The sequence below is a fragment of the Perognathus longimembris genome, chromosome 9 (genome assembly GCF_023159225.1).
Source record: "Perognathus longimembris pacificus isolate PPM17 chromosome 9, ASM2315922v1, whole genome shotgun sequence".
Classification (NCBI taxonomy): domain Eukaryota; kingdom Metazoa; phylum Chordata; class Mammalia; order Rodentia; family Heteromyidae; genus Perognathus; species Perognathus longimembris.
In genome coordinates, this window is record NC_063169.1 from 5,638,226 (window position 1) to 5,650,894 (window position 12,669).

A 12,669-nucleotide genomic window follows, 5' to 3' on the forward strand; every position below is an offset into this window, starting at 1 on the left:
GCGGGACGCCCGGGGAGGCAACAGCCCGCGCGGCCTCCGCACGCAACGCACGCACGCACGCGGCTCGGGACCGGCCCCGGCCCCGGGACTCCGCAGCCCGGGCCCGGCCCGGCCCGTCCGGAGCGAGCGAGCGAGCGAGCGGACGTGGGACCCGTCCCGCGGACACTGCCCCCCTCCATCCCGGCCACTTCGGCTTCATTTGTTTCCTATTTCTGCTCCACAGGAAAACTAACTTCCATGTCCGCCGAGCCGAGCCGAGCGCCGCGGAGCGGAGCGGAGGAGCCGGTGCTGCGGCCCCGCGTGCGTCAGATCCCTCCGCCGCAGCGGCGGCCTTCGCCGAGCAGCCGCCTCCACCCCTCCCCCCCCCCAGCCAACCCGGAGCTCCGGGCGCCGACATCTTCCTCCCCACCCCGCGACTGGGAACAAATAAATAAATAAATCGCGCCCCGGCGGGGGGCGGGGGAGGAGGAGGGCGGGGGTCGCGCCGCGCCGGGCGGTGGCGCGGGGTCGGCGCTCTATTTTTTTTTCCCTCCCCCGCCCCCCTCCCCCTCGCGCGGGCCGCGCTCCGCGCTCCGCCGGGGCCGCGCAGGCGGGGACTCCTTTCCCGGCGGAGGGATCTGCGGAGGCGGCGGCTGCGGCCGAGGCGGCGGCCTCCGAGTTGTTGTTTCCTCCTCCTCCTCCTCCGCCGCCGCCGCCTCCGCCGCCGTCGCTTGAATGGTGGAGCCGCGGCTCGGCTCGTGAGCTCACGCTGACAGCCACAGGGCGGGCGGCGGCGCCGGGCCCGCTTCCCCTCGCTCGGCGGCGGCGGGCGGCCCCGGAGCCGGCCGGAGCCATGTCTCGCGAGCGGAAAGGCCTCTCGGAGCTGCGATCCGGTAAGTCGGGGTGGCTGCCGGGGCCGCCGGGCTCCGGGCGATCCCGCCCGCCCGCGGCGCCCGCGCCGCCCGCTCAGCCCCGCTCTCCGGTCCCCCCCTCTCTCCCGCGCAGAGCTCTACTTCCTCATCGCCCGCTTCCTGGAGGACGGACCGTGCCAGCAGGCGGCCCAGGTACGGGGCGCGCGGCGCGGGGCGGCCGGGCCGGGCGGCCGCGGCCCGGGGGGTGGGGGGCGGCGGCGGCGGCGGGCGGGCGGGCGGGCGGGCGGCGCGGGGCCCCCGGCGGGCGCGGGGCTCAGCTCGCCCCGCTTTGTTGTCGCAGGTGCTGATCCGCGAGGTGGCCGAGAAGGAGGTAAGGCGGGCGGCGGCGGCCCGGGCGCGTCCTCCCCGCGCGCGGCGCGGCCGGCCTCGGGGGCCGCGGCGGGGCGGCCGGGGCGGGCGGGCGGGCGGAGGCGGCGCGGGGTCCGCGGCGGGGGCCGGGGCGGGCGCGGGGCCCGGGCTCCCGGCTCACGGCGCGCTTCCCCCCGCAGCTGCTGCCCCGCCGCACCGACTGGACCGGCAAGGAGCACCCCAGGACCTACCAGAACCTGGTGAGACGCCCGCCGCGCCCGGCGGACAAACTTTTCCCCGACTCGGAGAAAAATTGAATTTCCCGCAATTTTTTTTTTTTTTTTTTTTTTTACAAACTGAGACAAAAAAAAAAAAAACTTGGCCCCGGCTGGTGAGAGGCGCCGAGGCCGGCGGGGCGCGTGGGGGGGTCGGGGCGGGGGCGGCGGGGGCGCCGCGGCCGGGGCGGGGGGTCCGCGCGCGCGCTCCGGGGCGGCGGGGGCCGCGGACGGCTCGGCGGTGATATTTGGTTAATGTGCTAGAAATAAAGATACGTCATGAGTGTTGTGCAGAGCCGGCCGGGCCCGGCGCGGCGCGGCGCGCGCGCGGGAGGGGGGGGGGGAGGAGGAGGGGCCGGCGGGCGCGCGCGCGGCCGGGGCGGGCGGGCGGGGACGCGCGCGGCGGGCGGCGGGCGCGCGCGCGCTCTCCCTCCCGCCCTCCAGCGCTCCGGCTCCGCACGCGCGGGCCCGCGCGCCGCGCCGCGCCGCGCCGCGCCGCTTTCTCCTCCTCCTTCTCCTCCTAGCTCCACACACAATAGGCCGGCCGCGCCGCGCTGCGCCCGGGGACCCGGGGCGGGACGCCGCCTCCCCTCCCCTCCACCGGGCCACGTTCTCGGCGTCGAGAACGACCTCCCTCCCTCCCTCCTTTTAAACTTGGGATGAAATCCCCTCTCCCCCCCAGGCACCCCCTCCCCCGCCCCCAGTGGCAGGAGTTGAGCTGCAAGATGCTCTTCTGCAGAAGCCAGGCGCCTGAGCAGGGTTTTGCTCGTGGTGATGTGACCCCCCGTCCCGTCCCGTCCCGTTAGGATCGCGGTAGTGGCGGGCTTCCCCCCCATCATTAATTGTTAGTTGTTTTTGTTATTTTTTAAACTCACGTCTTTTTTTTTTGTTTTTTTTACTGCGGGACGGAACTTGGGCCACGAAAGTTTTCTCCGTTTCTACTGGCGTAGGGTTGTTGGTTTTTGCCTCGATGGCTTGAGAACTAGGCTCCGCTCTTGCGGGGTTTCCGAGGGCGTGTTTGACTTCTGCAAGCGTGGCCCACCCGTGGACCTCGCTCGCTCGCGGTCGTGAGGGAGCAGTGCCGTCGGGTTTAACGGAGAGAAGGCCGATCGGTTTTGGTGGTTGGTGTGAACGCTTGTCGGGGACCACGTCGAGACTGGGAAGTGGGCGTCGCGCTTTGGTTTTAGGAAACATTTCCGATGGTTTGGGGAGAGCGGGAAGGGGGGGGGGGCGCAGTTACAGTTAGTAGGGTTCCTTTCTCTAGTTTTCGATGTTCAAGTTTTCCGTAAGGCTTCGGATGTTGTCTTCTGGAGGAGCAGGCGAGGCCGTGGTTTGGATGGCTTTTGTTTCGTTTAGTTACAGGTTTCATTTTTGAACGTAGTCACGTTGTTTAGTGGGTGTTGTGGACTTCTGATCATCGCTGCCGAAATAAGCAAGGGTGCCCAGGTTTTACAATGGAAACTTAAGCAGGCTCAGTTTCCGCACCTTAAGGTTTGCTAGTTTTCAGAGAGTGATGGAAGCTCATTTCACGCAGTACTACTCTGAAGTGTTTGAAGTAACCTGCCACAGTTTTCTAATATTTGGGTTTAGTTTTTAGGTTTATAAATCCTTGACAAACTTTAGTTGATGATCATATCTTCTTTGATATTTGAGAGAATTATAAATGGCATGTCGTTCCATTTTAAAGTTGGAGGAGGTTTTACAAAACTCACTTGCACCTTTTTTTTTTTTTTAACAAAAGACTACAAATTCAAGTCCCTGGGAACTTATTTTTTTAAAGATGATATAGCTAGTGGTGCCTAGCCAATCCTTGTAGGATTGTAGGAGTGTCTTTTTTCTAGTAAAAATCCAACTTAGACTTAATTATTAAGGGCAAGGAAGAGAAGGGGTTCTCAACATCTCAAGTATTAGTAAAATGAACTTATGTTCCTCATGGTTCTCAAATTTAAGATACAGCAACTGTCTGTATCACCATGTTGTCTAGTACAGTCATCTTTTTGAATGGAAGTGGGTTTTCTTGCTTGCAAGATACCAGAACAAGCTCACATACTTAAGAGACAGTTAAGAATTCTTACTAAAACCTGGGGGGTTTTGATTGATTTTCTGCTTTGATTTAACCAGCCGTCTACTGGATATACTATAATATTTGAGGCAGTCATACCCACTAAACTATATAAGTGTATGGGTGAGGATTATTTGACTCTTAAGTAATGATTAATAGTAGAGTTCGAAATTTTATGTTCAGGTAAACCCAAAGTATCTTTGTTTTTTTATTGCTTTTATCTTTTGACTGTAAATAGTTTTACTTTCTTGTGTCAATTGAATTTAACATTGGTTTGAAGCTGAAGTTTGAGTAGATTCTATTTCTATCGAAATAATTTGTTGATAGGCTTTTACTGATAAATAGGAAGGAAAATTGATGTGTCAGGTTACAGTTTCTACAAAACATCTAATCTTACTTAGGAAGGAGTTATGTATTTGTACTTGAGAGTTTCAATGTGAACATAGATCAGCATTTATAGTCCATCTACAGATGGAATCATAATGTTTAAATTTTGGTCCCAAGGGAAATGGAGTTTTAAGAGTAATTTTGAAAGTTCATAGATTTTCAAAAATAAAATTGATGCATGTATTTTAGGTATCATTAGGAAAGGAAATGCTCATAATCTGAGCATTACTTTTGCCACTGGTATCATAAAACATGAGTTATTACCATTTGCATTAAGATTTAAAGTATTTTGACAGTAAGTGGAATTTATAGGATATTAAAATTGTTTTTACCTCGAGGCTGTTAAAGTTTACTCCTGTATATATTCTAAATATGATATTCTACAGCAAAGGACATTTCTCAAGTGTTTCAATTCTTTTTAAATGAAGCAGTCAAAAAACTTTATAGAAGAAAATCCAGCTTTTTTGAACAAAGATACTTTGTTGCTTATTTCTTAAGAGTTGGAGTTGAACTGGTTTCTTAATTCTAATTTATACTAGTCATCTTAGTGATGACTTATGTGAAACCCTAAGGTAGAATTTTTAAGCGGTTTACCAGATTTGGTACCATTGAATGTATTTTTGCTTGCTTGTCTGTTTTTTTCCTCCCCTTCAAAACTGAGTTAATATTTTGCTAATTTGCTAAGATTAAGTCATTTTTCTTTTTAAAGCAGTGCTATTTTGCTTTTCTTAAATTGATTCCATTTTACTAGAAATCTTTCTTTTCAAGTGGAGAAAGGCTTTCAGGAGATACTGATTCTCGTCTTAAGCTCTCGTGGCAACTTGCAGGTAATCTTGAGCAGACTGGAGTTTCACTTGCTCTAGTTACCTACCCTATTTGTAAAAGAGTAGATTGCATTTTTTTTTCCTGATCTGAAAAATCAGTGGTTTTGCTCTATAAATCTTGAAAATGTAAAATAGAAATCACTTTGTAGGCATTGTGGGGTAGATTGCTAGAAAAATTTTACTAATTCTGACTGACTTTTTGTGAAATAATGATCATTAAGAAATAGTCTGAAAAGTCTGACTTGATAGAGACTATGTGAAGCTCTTTCCTCCTGGTAATGATGGTAAAGCAACCGAATATGTGGAGAGAGCCTAAATGTTGGATCTGACAAATTTTTTTTTACAGAAATTTGTGGAATATAAACCATCTTAACTTTGTGTTCTTTTTGGAAATCGTCAGAGAGGCCATGCTTTATTTTAGTGGTCTATTTTAAAGATGCTTGTGCTCTGAACAGAATTTAATAAAGACTGTTTTGCATTCCTAGGTTAGTTTTAGAGGAGATAAATTCTATCAATGTTGGTTTTTAAGTCCACTTTGAGATTCTTTGTAAGGTAAGCCACGAGTCTTTGTTTTGTTAGTTAATCTGGAAACTCCTTTCACATGGTAACTGCTATCCTCTTTCCCAAATTTTATGGCTATTGTGCTGTGGAATTACAGCAAATAAAACTATATCCTGTACAACTTACTTTGAACAAATAATTCCAGATAAGTTAGTTTCATTCTTCCCCCCCCCCCCCCCCAGTCCTGGGGCTTGGGCTCAGGGCCTGAGCCCTGTCCCTGGCTTCTTTTGCTCAAGGCTAGCACTCTACTTCTTGAGCCACAGCACCACTTCCAGCTTTTCCTGTGTTTGTAGTGCTGAGGAATCGAACCCAGGGCTTCATGCATGTAGGGCAAGCACTCTACCACTAAGCCATATTCCAAGCCCCATAAACTACTGAGATTAGTTTCATTCTTGCTGTTCCTTTTTTAAATATGAATTGCAGGATTTAGAGAAAAATAAACTTGAATATTAAGCTAGTTGGCACTCAGCAGATAATACTGACCATACTCATTTAAAATACAAGTCTTCTTTAGTTTTTTACTGCAGTCTCACTTGAGCTTGAACACAGACAAGGGAAAAAGGGTGATGAGATGTGAGGAGATTATGATGTTAAGGAACTTTAAAGGACAACATAGTTGGTGCATCTTTTGTTTAGGTTGAAATTAAATTTAGTGAGATTTACAGTTTAAACCCTAAATTACCTGTGGCCGTGTGGATGATGGAGCTTGTTACAAAGGGAGACCGGAAAGGAACCGGAAGAGTTCGGATTCCGGCTGGCCTGATCTGGGCTCACGGTAGCATGAACTGTATGATCGCTTTCAGAGAGAACAGGCTATAGCATTAAAAACATAAGAAATAACTCTTTTGACTCTGATTTAGTTTGGGATAGAAAAATACTGAGTTCTAGGCAACTTGGTGAAAGATGCCTTCTCTGATAACTGGTCATATGTGTAGTGATAGTCACTTTTGAATACTGTGAAACAGACACATCAATGAAACTAGTGATAAGATTATTTACACTGATATGTTACACAATTTTTAAGGATTTTTCTTCTTTAGGAAATAACTTTCCTATTAGATTTATGAGTATTAAATTATACTAAATAATTTTTTAAAGAAAATTTCTTGTTGAAACTTTTTCACTAGCAAATATGGCTTGACTTAAAAAGAAATGTCAAACTATATTTTAGAAAGTTAAAATTTGCCTTTTTTTTTTTCTTTTTGGTCTTGCTGAAGTTTGGAGGCCTCACATGCTTGTTTAGCTGGAACTCTGCCACTTGAGCCACACCTCCATTTTGGCTTTTTGCTGATTAATTGAATACAGGGTTTTTTGGACTTTCCTTCCCCGACTGGTTTCAAAGCACAATCTTCTTGATGTTAACTGGAGCTAGGATTATAGGCATGAGCCACCAGAGCTCATCTTAAAATAGTTTTAATATGTCATCCCTGTTTCCACCACCATTCTATTTTAAACATTATGTAATCAAATTTTGACAATTAAATTTGGGACAGTCATATTACCTTCTGATGACAAATTTGTGTTGATAATACAGATTAAATTAGATGGGTGAGTTCTTAATAGTTGGCTGAATTTTGAAATAAGACTATTTCAAGTTGTGTTTCACTTGTTTACTCGCAATTATGAATAAACGATCAAGATTAAATTTGATACTTGGTAAGGTTTTATAATTCAATTATACTAGTTACATAGAAATCATAAAGGGACAGGGAATGTGGCCTAGTGGTAGAGTGCTTGCCTTGTATACATGAAGCCCTGGGTTCGATTCCTCAGCACCACATATATAGAAAAGGCCAGAAATTGTGCTGTGGCTCAAGTGGTAGAGTGCTAGCCGTGAGCAAAAAGAAGCCGGGGACAGTGCTCGAGCCTCAGGACTGGCCAGAAAAAAGAAAAAAGAAGTCATGAGTATCTTAGGTATTCTGAAAGTAGTTTAGCTTAAAGGATTTGACATGGCATACATAGGTCTAATTGAGTTTTTAATGATCAAAATTTGTTTTGAGGAAAAACAAGTTTTGAGATGGAAACAGTAAAGTAATAATGGCAGTAAACTTGAGATCAGGATGCTTGGGTTTCGTTAGTAATTCCTTTTTTTCTATTTTCTAGATGTATGTCATTGAATAAACTATTGTGTTGAACTTTAGTTTTCTTTATGAGATATGCAAAGTCTTAAAATTTATTTGCTGATGAAGAGTAAATAACTTGAATACAACTTATTTTCTGTGGAAAAGCTATTGCAGCAAACTAATGATCAGGAAATGCATGCTGACTGTGAAGATTACGTGTTTGAGGATTTTAGCAGTTGGGATTTAAATAAGCATTATAGCATAATGAAACAGCAAGTTTGTCTTTTTAAATTTATAATTTTGTTTATATACTGGAGTAGACATAAAGAAAGGAGCTATGTTTCACCAAACTTGTTTTTAGAATTTAAAACACATAATAAGAGAGCTGAAGTGACCAGACTTTTGGATCTGACAAAATATATAAGATAATCAGGGGTTGAAGACAAAGGTTGAAGTGTAGTCAAGACAGATTGTATTGAATTATATGTAAAAAGAAGGAATGGCATTTCTAAGCCAACACAATTTAAAATGTATTAGAATAAATAATATTGATTTAACTTGATTTTGAAAAGTTCATGGAAGAGATACTCAAAACTTTATTTCCCTGGTTAAGGGACAATATACACTTTGTGATTTGGAGTATGATTAAAGTAGCACTTAACTCCTACATCAGGTACAGTGTTATGGTCATATGATTTTAAGTGGTAAGTAATGACTGCCTTCCAGATGGGGACTATTGGAATCCTGTTTACATAGATGAAGACACTGGGCTTAGAGTGTTGGCTCCATGCATACATTTAGCAAGTTTAAACCCAGACTATTTGACTTGAGATCTCTTCTTTTAAGCTACTTTTCCTGAAAAATTATGTAACAGGAGCTTTTAGTGATACTGCGTCCAATGTTTCAGATCCTTTATATTTTTCTTCCCTTTAACACCTCTGATAACGGCAAGTTTTTCTTGGCTGGAAAGGACAGCTGCTTACATGGAGAAGCCTACAAGAAGTCAGTCTTCTCAATTCCTAACCTTTTTCCTTCAGCACTACAGTTTACATTCTCATGATATATCATTCAAGTTGCAACAAAATCACTCTAGAAATACTTGTTATATATGATCTGAAAAAGGAATTATATGTGTGTGATTATGGACAAGAGATGTGAAGAGCTGCCTCTCTTTCACAAGATTCTGTTGTCCTATCAGGAACATTGCTAGTTATAGGTTATTTTTTAGAGGAAAGATTGGTAAACTATAGCTACTGTGGATAAATTCAGTAAGAAACTATAGTTTCTTTAGGCCTCTGAACTAAGGATGATTACATGGAGATAGTATATAGACATCAAAGACTGAGATACACTGTCTGACCCTGGAAAAATGTTTTCTTGTCTTTATGCTGAGTAATGTTATGATCTTTTGAAAAGGATATCTTGGTTAAATCCATATTTTTAACCATTAATTATGAACAGGTAAAGATTATTCAAGTGATTTTCAGCTAGCTGATGGTGGGAGTAGAGAAGATAGAGGGAGTTTGAAACAGCTCTTATTAACCTCCTGGTCTAGCCAGTGGAGTAGTGAATCTCAAGAGTGGCAGATTCTGGGTTTACATTCATGAACTAGACTGTCTCCAGTGCATCTTAGTGCGAAGAGAAAAAGGATTTGTTCATTTCAAAAGGGATATGGGTTTTAAAAATTCTTGTACTGGAATCTGCATTGAAGTTTTATGTAGTAATCATAAATTTCATGGTATTAACGCTAATCTGTTAATCACATCTCATTTTAGATTGAAGATTTAGAAATACAGTTTTAGAAACAGTGGCAAAAGTGGGATTGGTCACCTTGATTTCTGTAGCCATCTTGGAAGAGTATTCAAGCTTGTTACCTCATCATTGTAGTTACATCTACTTAAAAAAATAGTTTCAACAAGAATTATTTTTTTAACTTTTATTTACTTATTTTTTGCCAGTCCTGGGGCTTGAATTCAGGGCTTGAGCACTGTCCCTGGCTTCCTTTTGCTCAAGGCTAGCACTCTGCCAACCTGAGGCACAGCGCCACTTCTGGTCTTTTCTATAGATGTGGTGCTGAGGAATTGAACCCAGGGCTTCATGTATGTGAGGCAAGCACTTGCCACTAGGCCATATTCCCAGCCCCAAAATAATTTATTTTAAAGTAGGGGAAAATGGAGAAGACAGGGAAACATTTTCTGACTCCCTGTAGGAAATGGGAGTTAAAGATTCTTTTAGCCGTAGATTTTTGTTTGAGGGAGGTATGCTTTTACACTAGTTTTCTTAGAAATAAGAGTGAGTAGTAAAATATTTCTTGTATTTTCTGGCTTAGTTTAATGTTTATTGAAGGCTGCTCAAAGTGTCTTTTATAATTTATCTCTTGCCTACTGATACATTTCTTTGAGGCAAATGGTTTGAATGTAGCTAGAATCTAGCTGGAGCTAGATTGCCTTAGTATCTCATTTTGTGTAACCCTAGAAAGTTTGTTTTAGCTTTCTATACCATAGTTTCCTTGTGGACTGTGAATAATGACTGTGAATAATGATATTATATACTAATTAAGGTTGTTAAAATAATTAACTGGGGTTTTGTTTTGTTTATAATGAGACAAGGTCTTGCTTTCTATTTATAGCTCAGGCTAGTCTCAACTTGAGGTCAGCCTCCCAAATGCTGGGGTTGCAGGGGTGTGTACTAGTAAAATTTACCATTCGTGCCATAGGACCTGGCACTTATTCTGTGGGCAATATGTGTTTGCTATGTAAATATTAATATTAATCATTCTTTTAGGCTTGTAATTGGATTATACTTTATATGCCTTATGTATCTTGAGTGTTTGAAAGCCAGTGATTATCACAGAAGTTAAGAAGGCTTTGCAAAAGAGAAAGCTGTTTAGTAGAGCTGGAGATTAATGCGACATTAAGTATAGACTTAAAAATACTTCTTAGAAGTGTCAACAATTAAGGCGAACTGTTTTTCTTCTGTAAACTAGATGTACATTTTAAAGAGTTTTTTGGCACATTCTACTGAACATTGATAAACATGTCAGATAAGAGAAAGGTGAATGTGTGGTAAGAACTCTTTTGTGTCAAGTCAGGAGAGTGAAAGCTAATGGAGTGGCTGGAGAGAGCCTGGAAGACAAGTGAGACAGACAGTGGATCACTCCTGAAATGCTACCAGTAGAGTGACTGTGAGAGTGAAGTTGGAAGAAGTGGGAGAGAGGTCGGACAGGACTTTTCGTTTCCATAAGAAGCAACATATTAGTATATTTAAATGCAGGTATGAATGAATGGGAAGGCTAGCACAGAAGGTGTGGAGGACTCACTAGCTAAGGAGTTCTGGGAAGTTAGAAGTTAAGATTCAAAGCACTGGTAGAGTGATTGTATCTTAGATACTAAGAGGGGGCAATTAATAAGAAATATGCTATGTGCACGTATAGGTAGCTTTACAGGAAACAAAGCTTGAACTTCATGAAATATATTGGGGAAATAAGTAGTGGTAAAGGATTAAGAGGAGCTTGTCTTTGAAAACATTGTTAGTCTATTTTCTTAATTTGTTCTAGGTACTTCAGGGACTTAGGGCTAAGTAGACCTATGGAGATGTATGTTCTCTGATGCCACTTTCTCTGGACTTCTTTCTATTTTGCTTAGAATTTTGTTTGGTCATATGTTCCATGGTTTTTAAGTATAATTTCAATATAATAAAACCTTAGAACATTTGATTTTTTTTTCTTTGTCTGATTTTATGTGCTAGGATAAGTGCTATGTTTTGAGTTCTGGGGGAGTGGGAAAGTCAGTAGTCTTTTACATAAATTTTCTTGAATCTCTAAAGCAGGAGTGTTGTATGTATGTTTATTTTGTGTTATACACATTTTATTGAAAGTCCTGTTTGTCTTGGTTTTCATTTTGTAGTGCTAGTCAAGCACTCTACCACTTGTACCACACCTCCATCCTTTTTTGTTATTTTTGGGGGTGGGGTGTAAGAAATCTGTGCCTCAAGTATCTTGGATTACTCATGAGCCACCATGCCCAGCCAAGACCCTTTTTTTTTCTTGGTGTTTATTCTGCTACATGTAGATTCCATTAATTTTTAGCCCATTTTTCTTTCTCTTAAGTGATGGTTAGGATAACTTATGAGAACTCAGTAAAATGTGAACAAATGTAAAACAAAATTTGATTAGCTAAAAAAAGAGATTACATATTTTAAAAAAAAATTCACTTATAGAATTATATTGCTTTAGCAAGTTTTTATGCTTGTCTTTCTATGTATAGGTGAAGTATTACCGACATCTGGCACCTGATCACTTGCTACAGATATGTCATCGACTAGGACCTCTTCTTGAGCAAGAAATTCCTCAGAGTGTTCCTGGAGTACAAACCTTATTAGGAGCTGGAAGACAGTCCTTGCTACGCACAAATAAAAGTATGCACATTTTCTAGTAGGACTTAGACATTCTGTTTATTTTTATGCTTGTGTCTTGTTTTTGTATGCATAAAAATATGTGTATTTAATAGGCTGTAAGCATGTTGTGTGGAAAGGATCTGCTCTGGCTGCACTGCATTGTGGAAGACCACCAGAGTCACCAATTAACTATGGTAGCCCACCCAGCATTGGTAAGTTGTTCCAGTTCACTATTGGAGATATACTCCGGGTAAAATGCAAATGAAAGTTTTTAGTTACTGTGATGGTAGAGAACTACATATTTATAGACATCAATACTTGGAGAAAGGAATTCCTTATTAATAGTTTTTAATAATGACATAATATCTAATTGTGAATTCATATTGTTGCTTATTCAGGCTGATTAGTTCCCCTCTTTTTTTTAATTACAAAAAGTTCTTACTAAAATGTATATTACTAAGTTAATGGGTATTAGTACCATAAGTTAGTTTTAGTGGTAGAAAATAGTTTGGTTATCTGTTAACACTGCATGTGTCTTTGTAAAGTTCCAAAGAAAGAAAACTTATGAGTATTGAGTATATCTTCCTCTAGACTTCTCTAGACTTACTCCTTTTATCTGTTTCTACTGGTCCCTTGTTTTACTTGGATTAATATACTATCCTCTGAACTTGACTTTTACCTTTCTTCTTTTAGTTTACTGTGTAACATGGTAAATATTGATTTTACTCAGTTCTACCATCCTACTTCTGCTTACGTATAAGGATAAAAAAAGTATAAAGTATAAAGCTGGTTGTGATATCTTCGTAGTACTTTATCTCCTATACAAATATGAACTCTTGCTTTAATACTTTAATATATATAACTTTATCCTTTATTCTCTTGCCTGACTAGGAATGTTACTCC

General features: G+C 42.9%; 1 protein-coding gene and 1 long non-coding RNA gene across 2 annotated transcripts in view; both read left to right on the forward strand.

The window, feature by feature from the left end:
• The first annotated feature begins 639 nt into the window (after nt 1-639).
• The window catches only part of LOC125357033 (pleckstrin homology domain interacting protein), a 92,182-nt gene continuing 80,152 nt past the window's right edge, over nt 640-12,669 (forward strand). Inside the window, exons 1-6 of the mRNA XM_048353653.1 lie at nt 640-872; nt 985-1,043; nt 1,192-1,221; nt 1,400-1,459; nt 11,637-11,787; nt 11,880-11,978. Coding sequence (XP_048209610.1) covers nt 833-872; nt 985-1,043; nt 1,192-1,221; nt 1,400-1,459; nt 11,637-11,787; nt 11,880-11,978 — 439 coding nt within the window. The 5' untranslated portion in view covers nt 640-832. The remainder of the gene's footprint in view (nt 873-984; nt 1,044-1,191; nt 1,222-1,399; nt 1,460-11,636; nt 11,788-11,879; nt 11,979-12,669) is intronic.
• LOC125357035 lies at nt 4,366-6,476 on the forward strand. The gene is made up of 2 exons (XR_007212049.1): nt 4,366-5,461; nt 5,688-6,476. It is a non-coding gene; the product is annotated as an uncharacterized LOC125357035 (long non-coding RNA).